Source organism: Prionailurus viverrinus, chromosome D4 (genome assembly GCF_022837055.1).
Source record: "Prionailurus viverrinus isolate Anna chromosome D4, UM_Priviv_1.0, whole genome shotgun sequence".
Classification (NCBI taxonomy): domain Eukaryota; kingdom Metazoa; phylum Chordata; class Mammalia; order Carnivora; family Felidae; genus Prionailurus; species Prionailurus viverrinus.
In genome coordinates, this window is record NC_062573.1 from 71,020,043 (window position 1) to 71,037,012 (window position 16,970).

At 43.7% G+C, this 16,970-nt stretch overlaps 1 protein-coding gene across 1 annotated transcript in view; it reads right to left on the minus strand.

Moving 5' to 3' along the window:
• Positions 1-16,970, minus strand: part of OSTF1 (osteoclast stimulating factor 1) — a 58,091-nt gene that overhangs the window by 20,615 nt on the left and 20,506 nt on the right. The window contains exons 2-3 of the mRNA XM_047830441.1: positions 11,582-11,628; positions 2,246-2,296 (exon numbers count right to left, since the gene is read on the minus strand). Of these exons, the coding sequence (XP_047686397.1) occupies positions 2,246-2,296; positions 11,582-11,628 (98 nt within the window). The remainder of the gene's footprint in view (positions 1-2,245; positions 2,297-11,581; positions 11,629-16,970) is intronic.

The following is a 16,970-nucleotide window of genomic DNA, read 5'->3' on the forward strand; positions in this document are numbered from 1 at the left end:
TCTGAGCTGTCAGCACAGACCCAGATGTGGGGCTTGAACTCATGGACCAAGAGATCATGACCTGAGCCAGTCGGACGCTTAACCAACTGAGCCACCCAGGTGCCACTCCCTCCATTTTTTTTTTTTTTCACTTCTTCATAATACACTTGTTGAAGAAGTCAGAAACCAGTTTATCTGTTCTGCTGAGTTTCAAACAGTGTAGATTTTACCTATCGCATCCCTGTGTTATCAAAAATGTGTTCTTCTGTTCCCCATATTGCCTAGAAATGGGTCATTAGTTCTAAAGGTTTAATTAGATTTAGATTCAGTTTTTTGGGCAAGACTATCTCATAGGTAGTATTGATGTCTTCCACCAGGAGACAAATAATGTCTGGTGGTCTCTCTTTTTGTAATGTTAGTTAGTTGCTGGTATACATTAGCTGGATTCATTATTTCCTAGGGGTTGCAAAACCGTGACATTCTATCATGCCTTTTTCATTTGAACAGTTAGGATATCAGGGTGCCTGGGTGGCTCAGTCAGTTATGTGCCTGACTTCGGCTCAGGTCACAATCTCATGGTTCCTGGGCTCAAGCCCCGCATCAGGCTCTGTGCTGACAGCTCAGAGCCTGGAGACTGTTTCAGATTCTGTGTCTCCCTCTCTCTCTGCCCTTCCCATGCTCATGCTCTCTCTCTCTGTCTCTCAAAAATGAATAGATGTTAAAAAATAAAATAAGATTTAAAAAAATAAACAATTAGAATCTCTCTTTAAGAAAAATTTTCCCTCATCAACTTTCAGGTTACACAGAGACAAAGTTCACAGAGAAAAGGCAGATCAATGCTAATTATTTTCCTTAACTGAAGTTGTCAGAAGACAAAGTTGGTTCCCTAGCATCCCCTCGGGGTGAAGAATTATGATGATGGGATTTTTGAAGTATCATTAGGAGCTTGTGAATTTAAACATCACAAATGCGTTTCAATTCTTGGGGACTGTTGCCCTGGTTGACTGCTCAAATTGCCCCACCTTTGACTAGGGACACCCTCTTCAACTTAGTTCCTGTCTTTCTAGGAACTAGAAAGTTCTGTCTTTGGAGGCTTCCTGGCTTCCTAATAACGCAGAGTTCTGGGATTATCTTGTACCTCTGCTGCCCCCAACCTGGTAATAGCTATTTTGCAAAAGAGCCTTGTTCCTTTTCCTTTGAATGCAAATAACACATTATTATTGGGTTGGTCTTTTTTTTTTTTTTTCTAGGCCTTTTCAAAGGACAGAGCGGGACATATTTTTTATTTTATTTTAGATAAAATACAACATGCTTGCAATACAAATGCAGAGCTACGGGATTTTTACTTAACCTCATTGATCTTTCATGTGTGTATCTTTTGTTGCAGGCTGAAAAATCCCAATTTTCAGTGTCACAGACCTAACGACTCATTTGCTCTAAACCACAATGTACGTGCAGTGATCTCAGGACAGCAATGCCACCGCTTCTGCAACAAGATCAGGACTGAAAACAGTTTACAACTGTTTTTTTCTTGCCGGTCCTTTTTGTCCTTCCCGGGGATCTGGCCGGGGATGTTCAGTCGAACCGCTGAGGTTTAACGTGACTTGGGACAGCTTCTTTCTGTGTGGTTATGCCATTTACCTGCGTATCATTAACTTCATTTGATTCACTGTGCTTTTAAATTTCAGGGATTGCTTTTCACCATTTAATTTAATTTTATGACTATGCAAAAGTGTACATCGCTCCAAAGTCAGATCTCCAAAACAAGAAGATTTCTTAAAAGTCTATAGGTTCCATCTATGTTCCCTCCACCCTTTTTTCCTTCCCTGCCATAGAAGAAACTATTTTTAAATTTTTACTTTATGATTTCTCCTTTGATTTTTTTTGTTTTAAGTTGAAGAAAATAGTTATACATATAACCTCTCTTAGATAAATAAGGCATACTATCCATATCTTTTTACTTTGTCTTTTTCCACTTAAAGTACTCCACAATAGCATTTAGAGATAGTCCTCATTATTTTTTATAGCTGCATAATACCCTGTCTGTGGATATACCAAAGTTTTTTCAACCATTTTCCAAGTGGTGGACACAAAGGCTACTTCCAATTTTATGCTATTATTACAGATTGTACTAAAATGAACAAACTCAGGCATATATATTTCTGTACAGACACAGCTTTAAATGATGTACAATGTTACAGCTACACAAATAGTCTTATGCATCTTTAGTTGATATGTGGTATTACAAAATATTAGCTAGACTTACCATGTCAGTAATGTAGATAATATCACCCTCCTCGAAGTACAATTCATCTGGCTGAAAGAAAAAAATAGAGTGTGACTTCGTGTGATTTTTCATGAATTAGAATCCAATGATTATGATAACAATTGTATGAATTTCCAATCTTAATGTGCCTTGTAGACAATGTGGCTTTTATATACTTAAGTCTGCACACAGACCACATAACAATACTCTACTGACAAACTAAAACGTGTAGAAAACTGAATTTTTCCTGGGAGGAACTTCCAAGAATTCCATATATAACATATAAGAATTCCTCCCTATGCACACATCTTTTATATTCTTCCACAATGAAAGCAAGGCATTTTTGTATCAAAATAGAATATTAATAAAACTTCATCCTTGTAAAGTTCTAAAAGGCGGTATGTATTTTTTCATAAAAGGATACATGTCTAGAACTTAAAACCATGAAAACCAGCCAGAGGCTTGGCTCTCATCTAAATGATTAGGCTTCAATCCTTAAACACTTTCAGATCAACATCTGCTACCTGTTTATTTTGACAAAAACCATTACCCTATCTCTTCATGTTCAGAGAGAATGAACATTTTATATATAAGAATAGTTGATACATAATTCAACCATTAATAAGGTTGAAGAGGGGGCGCCTGGGTGGCGCAGTCGGTTAAGCGTCCGACTTCAGCCAGGTCACGATCTCGCGGTCCGTGAGTTTGAGCCCCGCATCAGGCTCTGGGCTGATGGCTCAGAGCCTGGAGCCTGTTTCCGATTCTGTGTCTCCCTCTCTCTCTGCCCCTCCCCCGTTCATGCTCTGTCTCTCTCTGTCCCAAAAATAAATAAACGTTAAAAAAAAAATAATAATAAGGTTGAAGAGGTGGAATAAAGGAAGCAGGAACTCAGCCAGTCCAGACCACAGGCAGCTCTCAGGGGCTAGTGGATTATACAGGCAATAAGTGCTCTGGCTTGTACCGGCCGAATGGCCTGCAAATCTCTGAATTAAAGCCAGCTGCTCTAATTAAGCACCTTTTTTTCTATCAGTACATAGCACTTACCAGCATGACTTTATGCCTCTACAGGACAGTGCCTATTAGGATCAATTTTCAGATACTGGGAAATATTTACATTGTCATGTTGAGTGAAAAATGTGGAGCACAAAATTTCATACAGGAGAAGATCACAAGTAGGCATGAAGTATGCATAAAAAGTTTTTCCAAATCTTCTATCATGAGCATGCATTACTTTCATAATTTTGGCTGGAAAACTATTTTTGAAAAGGGCTTTGACATCTCTGATTATCACTACTGTTCCATACAAATGAAAGTTATGTTGGTGAAGCAAATTATTTCATCCATTCATTTTTCCATGTCTTTATCTCCTGTCTCAGTAGCACTGGGGCGGTAAATGCGACTCAGAGCTATTAATTTATTTAGTTTCAAAGCTGATCTATATTATCATTATTATAACTATTTCCTCCTGAATATAAATGAAGACTATAGCAGCTACATCATGCTTTAAGCAACCTAGACACTTAAATGCATTCAAATACAAAAAGTACCAAATGACAATCAATGATACTAAAAAAAAAAATGGCTGAGTTCCTTTAAAAGGTGCTTCCGGAGAGCTACATTTACAACTGATTGACCGAGTCTAGACTCAGACACAGCATGAGCTCTGTAAAATTAGTAGAGCCTATTAGACTTGATGACATAGAGTTTAGTATTATTTCAAACAGGCATTTAGGGCAAAAAAAGTAAAGCCTTCTAAGATCTTCTCTCATCTTTATAATGTTCTGATGATCTGTGAGCAATAAACTACCAATATGCGATGAATATAGCAAGTAATTAGGGCAACAAACTATTTCTTTTAGTTATTTCCCTGCCACCAACTGGATCACTCCCAGAGAGGCTGGAAAGGGCACTCCTCACCAAGCACCCTAGCTACACAGAGCGGCCATCCCTGTAATAGTAAGGTTGGCCTCTGCTGGCAATTTTAACACCACTGGAGTGTCCCTCCTTGAGATGACAACAAGTGTTAGGAGGAGAGACTGAAGTTGAATGGAAGGCAGTAAGGAAAACGGAACATATGTGAAAACTTAGTATTTTTTCTGGAGGGACTCTGAGTTTCCTGAAATTTCAAAAGACTTCAATGGCTTGAAGAGCTAGCTCTCTGGTGTTAGAGCCATTCTGAGCCATTTTCACCCGGTAACTCTCCAAGATCTAACCTTGCCCACTTATGCCTAATAAGGGCGATTTCATCAAAGTTAAAGATCATCTCTACCTACGATGTTAGTCTCCTTCTAAAATCACAAAAGTCAAGTTTGCCTAAATTTCCATATTTGATAAATCCATTCACCCTTCAAAGAAAAAGGCATATTTTGAAAAAAGTGCTGAACAAAGAGCTTAAAAAAAAAGCACGCGCACAAAAATCCCTGTGATTGGTCCTTCTTAAAAAAAAAAAAGAAAAAAAGGAATAAAGCCCAGAACAATGGAAAGTAAGTGCTTAATGGGCTGAGGCTTTTCTTTTGGGAAGATGAAAATGTTTTGGAACTAAGGTGGTGGCTGTACAACGTTGTGAATGTACTAAATGCCACTGAATTGCCCACTTTAAAATAGCTGGTTTTGTTATGCGAATTTTTACCACAATTTTTAAAAAGGCAACTTAAAACAATAAAATAAAGATAAACTTAAGGGCAATAAAGCCAAGAGCAGTTAAAACTCTTAATGTCTTTGAAGTAATTCTTGTCCTTTGCCGTTTGGTAAGAACGCACCATTTGGAAAATGTCAGTAAGTGCAGTCATTTCGAGACTTCTCAGCACTGCTTCGGTTTGTAAACTAATGGCTGCTGTTCAACAGTGGTGCCTACCACAAGCCACCCAGTAGGTGAGGCTTGTTTTTCAACTGAGCAACAGACCGTCGATTTCAGTCGGGGGGGAAGAAAACAAGGGCTCACCATTTTTGCCTCCTGAGAAAGGACAGTGGACAGTTTATTCTCTTTTTAATCGATAGCTTCCAGACGGCTAATGCTACTTCCCATAAAATATCTTCTTCCAAAGAAACCAGGGGCAGTTTTTCCTAACCTAGCAAAGGAGGCGGTCTACCAAATTCTTCAGACTGTCGATGGCAGTAAACTTGATCTTAAAACTGGATTGTACCTACGATATTCACACTTTCCTAAAGGAAAGTGCTTGCAGGGCCCTTAACGTAAATGGTTTGATGAGGGTCTGCTTTTAAATTGCTGGCATCATATTCACGGAACAGAAATGGGAACACAGTGACACAATCAAGTAAGCACTTTCTTTCCAGTTTGTTCTTTGGTTTCCAACCACATTCCTCTTTTCCTCTCTCCTTGAAGAACCACAAGGTATCAGAACAAGGAAACAGTTGGCCCTGGAATGTTAGAGCAATGAGTACAAATTTGGTAATATACGTTCTCATTCCTCTTCCATATATTCTTGGTAACGTAGGATTCCTGAGGCATTAATCTTGTGGGTTTATGAAAATATGTGTTCTGTGGACATTGTTAAAGAGACGATAATGTAGTTTTGAAGCTTTTCAGATTTGCCAACCTGAAACCCCAAGAATTAATAAAAAGATCTTTAAAAAACAAATCCTCCACGGATGTTCTCATTTAACACCGTGTAGTACTATCATGTGCCAGGCCCTAGTCTGGACACTTAAAAATATCAACCAATTTAATCCCCACCAGCAACGCCGGGAGGCGGGTGTTCCTCTCATCAGCACGCTGTAGATGAGAAACTTGTCCAAGGCCACAGAGCAGGTACGTGGCAGATGCCGGACTTGACCCATGACGGTCAGACTCTGGAGTCTGCTCTTCACCAGCACCTGTGCTTCCTCTCTCACACGAGAGTTCGTGCAGGGCCATTCCTGCTCATCACGGTGTCATGACCAGGTGAAAAGGTGGTGGCCACGTTCGCCCCTCCCCCCCTCCCGCCCCCCCCCACCCCCACAACGAAGCACAAAACCAACACCAGCACCTGACACTTGCAAAGCACGCTCCGCCTCCCTTACCCATCACAGCAACCCACAAGGGCAGGGCTGGAACACGGGCATAATCTTCATTTCATAACCAGGCTCAGAGGGCTGCGGAAGAGCTGGCCACAACTCACACAGTTAAGGGAGTGGCAGGGTTGGCTCCGATTTCAGCTTCTGGAATCCCATTCTGGGGCGCCTGCATCTACACAGAGTGCTACAAAGCCCTAGCGAAGCCCAGAAAACACGACATGACGGCGCGGGGGTCCTGCCGGTTTCCCTGGAGAAATCAGTACACAGCCAGCACCCAGAAAATGCTGTTCTCTATCAGCACATCTAGACACTGGTCTGTCTAGTCCAGCCAGGTCTCTGTGTGAGACTTTACTGGACTGAGGATTAGGCAAGAATTAAGAACCAAACAGGCATGGGTGGTGCCAGGACTACCCTGCCTCCAAGCCTGACAGAAGGGAAATGGGGTGGTAGGAAGAACCAGGAGTGATAAAATGCCCAGTGTTCTACCTGTTCTGTGGATCACCGAGGCTAGTGCTGTCTCTGTATGGCCCGAGGACAGAAGAGGGGTGACAAGCTGGCCCCAGGCCTCCCTGGGGTGCGGCGCTTGTCGGCAAGTATCCCGCAGAGTCCAGCTCAACCCTTCCATCCTGCCTGGCCCCCCGTGACACTGAGGAGGCCAGGTCGGTTCAGGATGTAGCAGGGGACAGCTGTCCCTCCAGAGGAGATGGCTACTGAGTGATATGGGAGAGAGAGACGCAACTGAAATTCCCTCTTCGTCCAACAGAAATTCTTATTCAGGAAAAGAAATGTGAAACTAAACTAGCTCTGGGATGAGACTGCAAATACTGAATAACCAGCAGAGCACAGGCACTTCGGCAGTCGGGGCGGCGCTCGGGAGCTAGAGGCTACTTGCCTGGCCAGACACCTACCTCCCCTTTAACATCTGGACCGAGGGGAGGTGGAAAGGGACAGAGTGTGGGGACAGCAGGCGTTGGGTAGGGTACTCATTACTGCCCACCCAGTACATCCTGGATGAATTAGCAGCACTGCCCCACAGCTGAGGGTCCCTGGGACCAGGGATATTAAAAAAAAATAACACTTTAAATATGGACTATTCAAGAAACCTAATGAATTACATATCCATTTTCTTCTGTATATTCAATACTAAGTTTTTTTTTAAGTTTAGTTTTGAGAGAGAGAGAGAGAGAGAGAGAGAGAGAGCACAAGCAGTGGAGGGGCAGAGAGGGAGAGAATCCCAAGCAGCTTCCGTGGTGTCAGCACAGAGCCCGACATGGAGCTCGAACTCACAAACCGTAAGATCATGACCTGAGCTGAAGTCAAGAGTCGGATGCTTAACCAACTGAGCCACCAGGCACCCCAATAATAACTAAGATTTTTGAAAAACAGTAGTGAGATTCCATCCTGGAGCAGAGTTGGATGTGAATTAAAATAGTATGTCGACCAATCGAAACTATTTGCTAAATGTCTATGAATACAGCGACCACTACTCCTCCTTAGAGTAACAGCAGCTTCACACAGTTAATCACACCGAATCTCACCTAAGTCTCACTAAAACCCTGTGAGATTACTGTTATTTTCACTTCACAGAGGAGCACACTGAGGCACAGATGTTAGGGAATTTCTGACTTTCCTAGGCCACATAGATGCTAAAGAGGCGGCGTGGGTCCTAAAACTTACGGCCAGCTCTGAACAGCCTTGTCTTCTGCTGCCCTCCTAGACACGTGCTGGTGAGCAGGACTGAAATGCCAAGTGCGTAAGTTCAGAGTGGGGAGAGGCACCCCACTCTTAGCTGGGTTAATCGGAGAGTCTTCATGGAAAAGGAAGTATGGTCATGGTATTAGAGCCTAGCGAGAGGCAATACCATGAGTCTAGAGATGGGTTCTACAGTGCATCACATCCAGACTGGAATGGTCCAAGAAAGGGAAGGAGCAGAGAGAGGACTGGGGGCTGGAAAGGGGCTGGCCCACAGGGACTCTCTCCTATGTCAAATCGAGTTGAAGCAGGTGATGGGATCAAAGCCACATTTTAGCTCTGAAGAATGCAGATGGAATGGGGAGGCTGGAGTTCACGTGCCAGAAGCAAGACAAGGCACAAGAGAACCAAAGGAGTGGGAGGTCAGTGAGAAAGGACAAAGGTGACGACCAACAGGACACTGGGAGGGGAGAGGGTACGATCGGGAGTCCCGTCCCAGCCTCAAACTGAGTACACGCAGGTCCCTTCCTGGAGTGAGGGAGGCTGCCGCGAATCATCGATTCATTGACCAGTCCAGGAGGGCAGCTGATGAGCAACGCCCCCTCCCACACCAACTCTTATCAACCTCAGGGGTCTTGCAACCTAGGAAACAACTGATTAGGACAATGGGACTCCTTCCTGTGTGCTGGGGACAAACACAAAGACAACAACTTCTGGGCCTCATACTTCCTCACCTTTTTCTGTCCCTCGCCCTCCCTCCAAAATTCGTATGTTCAAGTCCTAACCCTCAATACCTGAGATGTGAGTGTACGTGGAGACAGTCTTTTTTTTTTTTTTTTTTTTAATGCTTATTTATTTGTTTTGAGAGAGACCACAAGCTGGGGAGGGACAGAGAGAGAGACAGGGAGACACAGAATCTGAAGCAGGCTCCAGGCTCTGAGCTGAAAGCACACAGCCTGACGCGGGACTTGAACTCAGGAGCTGTAAGTCGGACGATTAACCAACTAAGCCACCCAGGCGCCCTGAGACAGGTTCTTTAAACAGGTAATTAAATTAAAATTAGGTCATTAGAGTGAGCCGTAACCTATAATCCGACTGGTGTCCTTTTAAGAAGAACAGACGGGGGGGGGGGGGGGGGGGGGGGGGGGGGAGGGAGAAGACCAGACTGGAAAACAGACAAGCACGGGGGAAGACCACGTGTGGACACCGGGAGAACGTGACCATCTACCAGTCACGGAGAGACGCTTCAGGAGAAGCCGACTCTGTCAACACCTCAGTGTGACCTCTTGCCTCCAAAATTCTAAGAAAAATTTCTGTCGGTTCAGCTAAGTAGTCTGCAGCACTCAGTTACGGCAGCCCCGGCAAGCTAACGCCCTTCTCGTTCCTTCCCCACCCTCACCGACACGGGAGAGGTGCCACTGGGGCTATCCGGTGAGAGGAATGAAAACCAGAGATCTACCTCTACCCGCCCCCCAACCCCTTTCTTGTTCCAGGAACATCATGTTGATTCAAGGTCATTGGAACACGAGCACACTCCGTATCGGCTGAATTCCCTGCTGCCATTTACTGGTGCTCCCCACGTGCTAGGCTTGAAATACTGATCTCAATCCATGCTCACAGCAAAACTCTGCAGGATGGCTACTGTTATTCCCATTTTCAAACGAGGAAACAGATGGCCACAGGTTAAGGCAATTCGTCGTGAGTACACGACAGATTTGGAATCTGAAGGCGGGCCTCAGCCTGACGGCTCACTGACACTTGTTCTGTGCTACCTTCTGAGGCGTCCGACTCGGGACGACAGGGTCCAGGACAAGCCCAGACAAAGCCGGCAGAGCCGCCAGCCTCTGGCAGGAAGGCTCACATCTGCAGTGAGTAAGGCCACAAAGTCAAGAGAGCAGGTGTTCTTGCTGGGTGTCTCTCTCCTCTGCCTCCTGTCTGGACACCCTGCTCCCCACTCTTGCTCTCCGGGATGGTTCCCCACACCTCAGGGAGAGTGATTCTTCTAAAACTTAGCTAATCGGTCCTGGACTCAAAACCCTCCCATCTTCCGGGGCCTGGAGGCCTCAGTGAGGTAAGTGTCCAACTCTTGGTTTCAGCTCAGGTCATGATCTCAAGGTTCATGAGTTCGATCCCCACATCAGGCTCCGTGCTGACAGTTTGGAACCTACTCGGATTCTCTCTCTCTCTCCCTCTCTGTCCCTCCCCCACATGCTCTCTCAGTCTCTCTCAAAATAAATAAATAAACTTAAAAAAATTGTTTTAATTAAAAAAAGGGGGGCGCCTGGGTGGCTCAGTCGGTTAAGCATCTGACTTCAGCTCAGGTCATGATCTTGTGGTTCATGAGTTTGAGCCCCGCGTCGGGCTCTATGCTGACAGCTCAGAGCCTGGAGTCTGCTTCAGATTCTGTCTCCTTCTCTCTCTGCCCCTTCCCTGTTCGCACTCTGTCTCTCTCTCTAGAAAATAAATAAACATAAAACAAAACAAAACTCCATCTTACCCAGGGCAAAATCCAAATGAGCCCTATGAGGCCCTACATGATCTGCCTGCCCTCTCTCTCCGCCCAGCCTCTGTGAACCTATCTCCTAACTCCCTGTTCTTTATACATGACTTTCTAAGCTGCTGCCATCCCTGCTGTTTCTAGAACCTGCCAAAGACGCTCCTTGCTGTTCCCTTGGCTCTCTCACTTCCCTCAGGTCTCTACTCAATCGTCACCTTCACAGAAAGGCCATCCCCGAACACCCTGCTGAAAATAACACTCTTTTTTCTCCACTAACCTTTTGGCCCTATATGCTCCTTATTTCTCTTCAGAGCACTTACCAGGCCCTCACAGTCACGTTCATTTGTTATCTGTCTCCCCACACTGGGGATGGCAGCTCCATGAGACCACCCTTTCTGTTGATGGGGCACTATCTCCCAGGCCTGGGCCAGGGTCCGACACATAGTAAGTGCTCACTAAATCACGGATGGATGGGTGGATTGATGGATGGACACCAGAAACTATAACAATGGAGAGTGTACACAGCAGAAACACAGAAAACTGCTCTAGACACAACAAACTGAGGGTTGCTGGAGGGGATGGGGGGGGGGGGAATGGGCTAAATGGGCGATGGGCATTAAGGAGGGCACTTGTGGGTGTTGTATGTAAGTCATGAATCACACAATTCTACTCCTGAAACCAATACCACATTGTACGTTAACTAACTTGAATTTAAATAAAATCTTGGAAAGAAAAACAAAATTGCTCCTGATGGTTGGTAAAAGGTGCCATTATGAAGTGGCCTGAGGTAGAGGGTCAACAGAAAGAACAAAGAAGGCCAGGGCGGAGAGTCACAGGAAGGCTGACTGAGATAAGGTCATGTACTTTATATGCAGGCCACTTGGTGATTTTTAAAGCAGGTGGCGTCACCATGCAGGAACAAGCCACACAGGATGGATGACACAAACTCAAGGTGGGGAAGACATTCAGATCAATTCAGGGACTCAGCTTTCACACCTCTGGACCACAGGGAAGTCAATGAACATCCACTCCTATGAATCTTTTACAGCTATCAAAGAAAAGGCCAGAGGAAGTGTTAAATGAAATCACCTTAGGTTTTATGCCAGTTTTAAAGTTAAAAACTCAATACTTACAGTTCTGGGTTCAAATGTATAAAGAGCTCTGAACACTTTAACTTGCCCTAAAAGAGAGGGAACAGATAAACACATGATCAATTCTTTCATTTTGTTTACTCTAATTTTTTTTTAATGTTTATTTATTTTTGAGAGAGACAGAGCATGAGTGGGGGAGGGTCAGAAAGAGAGGGAGACACAGAATCCGAAGCAGGCTCCGGGCTCTGAGCTGTCAGCACAGAACCCAACACGGGGCTCGAACCCACAAACCACGAGATCATGACCTGAGCCAAAGTCAGACGCTCAACCGACTGAGCCACCCAGGCACCCCTTAAGTTTACTAAATAGCATTATCCATTATATTCTTCAGAATACCCTAATTAAAAGCCCATGTGAGAAATTTACTTTGAAATTAAGTGTTTTTCAGCATAGAAGGTATTTTGTAAATATTTGTTAAATAAAGGCATGAATAAACACACACCTCTGGGGATGATTTCGCCTCTCCTCAAAAAACAGGAACTACACAATTATTTGGACTTCTGTCCTATATAGAGCCCTTCCAGCCCTAGAATCTAAGTTTAAGGTAAGCATTTAACATAAAGAGATATTTAATTTTTTTTTTCAACGTTTTTTATTTATTTTTGGGACAGAGAGAGACAGAGCATGAACGGGGGAGGGTCAGAGAGAGAGGGAGACACAGAACCGGAAACAGGCTCCAGGCTCTGAGCCATCAGCCCAGAGGCCGACGCGGGGCTCAAACTCACGGACCGCAAGATCGTGACCTGGCTGAAGTCGGACGCTTAACCAACTGCGCCACCCAGGCGCCCCTACATAAAGAGATATTTAATGTGACAATCAATGGTGGTTTAGTATTATTAAATCAATTATTTAGAACTTTATGTTTTCCAAAAGAAAAGAAAAAAACATGGAGAAAAATAGTATCGGTTGGATAAAAATAAGATTCCGTTAAGTCCCAAAACAGAGTGCAATAACTCAACAAAGAGGAGATCATATTCATGAAAGCTGTCCTCCACTCTCCCAAACAAGATCCCTATTAATATGCCCCTTCCCTGTGTTTCCATAACACCTTATGTTAGAATAAGTGATTTGCTGGCCTGTGTCATTTGGGAGCAGGAACTTGGACCTGTTCAATTTCCCAGCACCACCTAGCATACAGTATGAACTTCATAAATAATTACTAAATGAATATATAAGAGAACAAATTCAAACAGTAGGAAGAAGTCTACAGATAGAAAAAAAAAAGAGGTCTTTCATGAAATAAATAGATTTAGAAGGAATATCAAAATAGAAAGACTACCTATTTAAAATGTGATAACAACTCCATATCAGCACTACAGAACATTTATTTATTCATATTTTTTTTAAATTTTTTTTTCAACGTTTATTTATTTTTGGGACAGAGAGAGACAGAGCATGAACGGGGGAGGGGCAGAGAGAGAGGCAGACACAGAAACGGAAACAGGCTCCAGGCTCTGAGCCATCAGCCCAGAGCCTGAAGCGGGGCTCGAACTCACAGACCGCAAGATCGTGACCTGGCTGAAGTCGGACGCTTAACCGACTGGACCACCCAGGCGCCCCTATTTATTCATATTTTTTAAAAATTTTTAATTATTTATTTATTTTTAAAGAGAAAGAGAAAGAGAGGGTAAGCAGGGGAGGGGCAGAGACAGAGGGAGACACAGAATCTGAAGCAGGCTCTAGGCTCTGAGCTGTCAGCACAGAGCCCAATGCGGGGCTGGAACTCACGAACCGCGAGATCATAAAATGAGCCCAAGTCAGGTGCTTAACTGACTGAGCCACCCAGGTGCCCCGCTACTACAAGAACCTTTAAACACGGCTGCTGCCTACAAGAGCATCATTCAAAAACGTGGTCTCCAAGATGCAACACAAGAGGACTATTTTGGAAGTTATTTACATTTTTGTCTTATTCTTTTTCATTCCTATTTTAATTTGTTCCATATATTACGTTTTATAATATAACAACTTAAAGGATACATATGCAACTTGTAATACACATATATTTATTGGGAATAAGTACTGAAAACCTTTTGCTGAATAGAATGTTAAGCATTATGAGGACGGGTGTTTATGTTTTATGAGCAAGATATCCAAGTACCTAGCACAGTGCCTGCCTGGCACATAGGAGGCACTCAGTAATTATTTGTTGAATGGATGAATAAAAGAATGGAAACATGCACTGAAAAAAAAATCAGAAAGCCAGCCAACAGCACTGTCCAACAGAACTTCACGCAACGACGGGTAAGTTCTACTTCTGTGCTAGCCACATATGGCGACAGAGCACTTGAAATGTGGCTAATGTGACTGAGAACTGATATTTAAACATTATGTAATTTTAATTAAGTTAAATTGCCACATATGGCATGGGGAACAACAGAGGTTTAGAATATCAAAAAAATTGGGAGATGACCGTAATGTCCATTAAGAAGGGATTACGTAAATCGACTCTGATTCATCCTAAGAATACTGCAGACAGATCTGTAGACACTGACACAGCAGAGACCCTGCAAAATATTCAGTGACAAAAAGCAGGTTACAGAACAGTATACCGAATACTATTCCATTCATGTTGACAATATACACACGCACACGTACACCCCTTGAATGGTAGCACCAGCTATGGGGAACCTTCACCTTCTCCTTTATGTATACGGTTTATATTCATGACACTTAGCATGTATGACTTTTATAATCAACAAGAACAGTAAAGACACTTTCACGGCAGGCGGTGGGAGCCTGGGGAGGTGGGGCTGGCTATCATCCTTTCTCTTAAATGCCGTAATACAGAAGATCCCCTGCTCACATCCCCTGTCACTCAGCACGTTTGCAAGGAAACACTATTTTTTGCAGTCTGAATTCTAATGCCCCTCCTTCCCTGCTCGTCTAAGGGGAGGCTGATAGGCAGAAGCAAATACGAAACATGTTTTCTTGTGGAGTTTTTCACACACCCCCGCAGCCCTGAGAAAGGAAACATGGAATGGAAGAGCTGCCAGGAGAAATACCTGTGGACCCTACTCTCTCTCTGAGAGGGGAGAGCGGTTATCTTGATGACTTCAAACTTTCCAAAGAGAAGTTATACAATGAACCTAAAATGAAGCAGTCCACTGGTGACCAAAATCAATAATGACAGAATGTTCTCATCCTTGGAGGGAATGGCAGCAACGAGATGAGCTATGGCTAACTGTGGAAACCAGATCCAATGTGAACTTAATGAGCTTACGTAAAATTCGACACCAACTAAAGAACCTGAAAAAAAATAAATTCTTCGAGTGTGCCTAAGCCACTGAGTTTTGTTATCTTTCGTGATTGTCCTACTTAAAATGTTCCCAACTAAAAGGAAGTGGGAGATTTATTTGGATTTTGATTTATACTAAACATTGAACATCAAGCCAGTCTTTCACGTGGTTATACAAGGGAACATTCTCTCTGTGTGAAGCTGTACAAAACACTTTCACCCACATGATCCTGTTTATTGATTAATGTTGGGATGTTAGCCTCGTGGGGCTCCCTTTTAATCCATATATTATAAAAGTTCTGGGCCTTAATTTATTCAATTCTCAAACCTGAGTCAAACAGAAAAGAAACAATGCAAAAAAGCAAAAAAACAAAAAACAAAACAAAACAAAAATACCAGCCAGAGGATATGAAAGAATTGCATACAGATAAAAAAAAAAAAATGACTTTCATGGTTACAGTCTACCAACCCTGGTTAGTCTCTCAAGAGAATAATAATTAATGATATTTAATTCACTGAACATTTTTACATATTTAATTCAACTGTTCTATAGGTGTACAGGTTCACACAGAATATTAAAGGACTCAGGGTATTCTGTGTTTCTATAGCACTGCCCTCACTGACACCTAAAAAATAGTCATAAACATCTTAATAAATTATCAAGATAGGCACTGATCAATTCCAATTTTATTTATTCATTTTAATTTAAGTTTTTATTTATTTTTGAGAGAGAGACCAAAGATGAGTGAGGGAGGCACAGGAGAGAGGGAGACACAGAATCCAAAGTAGGCTCCAAGCTCTAAGCTGTCAGCACAGCACCTGACATGGGGCTCAAGCTCCTGAACTACGAGATCATGACCTGAGCCAAAGTCAGACACTTAACTGACTGAGCTAACCAGGCATCCGAATTCCAAATATATTTAAAGAAGGCAGATTCACAAACATAAAATCGTGGTGTTCTTGGATTGGCAGGGAGGCAAAATCAGATGTCTTCTCCAGGCACCACCCCCAACCGCGATCGGAAGGCTGGTTACACAAAACAAAGAGAGAAAGTGGAACCAGGGAGACTGTATGAATTACCTGGAATTCACCCTGAATTAAGACTGGAAAGAGGCCCCATCTTTTGTAAGATCCTTTCAGTGGATCTCACATGAACTAGCATGTGAATGGTATTTAGGATTTCAGTAGGGCTGGCCTCCCGATGCAAGCAAGATAAGCAGATTCCCATGTTTGCAGGCAGCAGCTGGGCCCTGCTGGCTTTTCACTTTGCCGGCGCCTCACCTTGCCAGGCACACCCTTCCTTTTTCTCTGCAACCCCACCCTGCCCCTACAGAGACGGGCTCAGTCCACCAGTCATCAGCCGGAACACTGTTTGCCTCTGGAGTGAGGGCTGAAACCCAGACTACAGCGAACGAATCCTTGTCCACAGCAGTGGAGGCAGATAGAGGGAAAGGGGATCTGGGAGGGGTCACGTACAGGCAACGGGTAAGAGACTTTTCTGTGTCTGAAGTCTGCCAACAGAATGCGGATGGGTGCACCTCTGTGGCCCTGAAAGAGCTCTTCGATGGACGTGGGGTGCACAAACTCAAACACACAGTTTCTATTCTAGTCTCTTCTCTGTTGGTGAAGGAGTGGAAGAGAGGCTTCTAGAGTGAGCCACAAAGACAGCATTAAAAAAAGGATCACTCACAGCAAAAGGACCGACTATTCAACATATCAGAACTTGGTTATCTGAAACAGAGGATCCATTTCATTTACATTCTGCTTAAAACCATCGCAAGGCCAGGGGCGCTGGGTGGCTCAGTCAGTTAGACATCCGACTCTTGATTTCTGCTCGGATCATGACCCTACAGTTATGGGATGGAGACCTGTGTTGGGCTCTGCATCGACAGTGTGGAGCCTGCTTGGGATCCTCTTTCTCTCTGCCCTCCCCTGCTCACTCACACACACACTTTCTCTCTCTCTCTCTCAAAAATTAAAATAAACTGAAAAAAAAATGTTGGAAGGCCTAAGACCTTTTAGATGGACTTCATTTAAAACGGTTATGATAGGAGCACCTGCGTGGCTCAGACGGTTAAGCGTCCGACTTCGGCTCAGGTCATGATCTCACAGTCCATGGGTTCGAGCTCCGCGTTG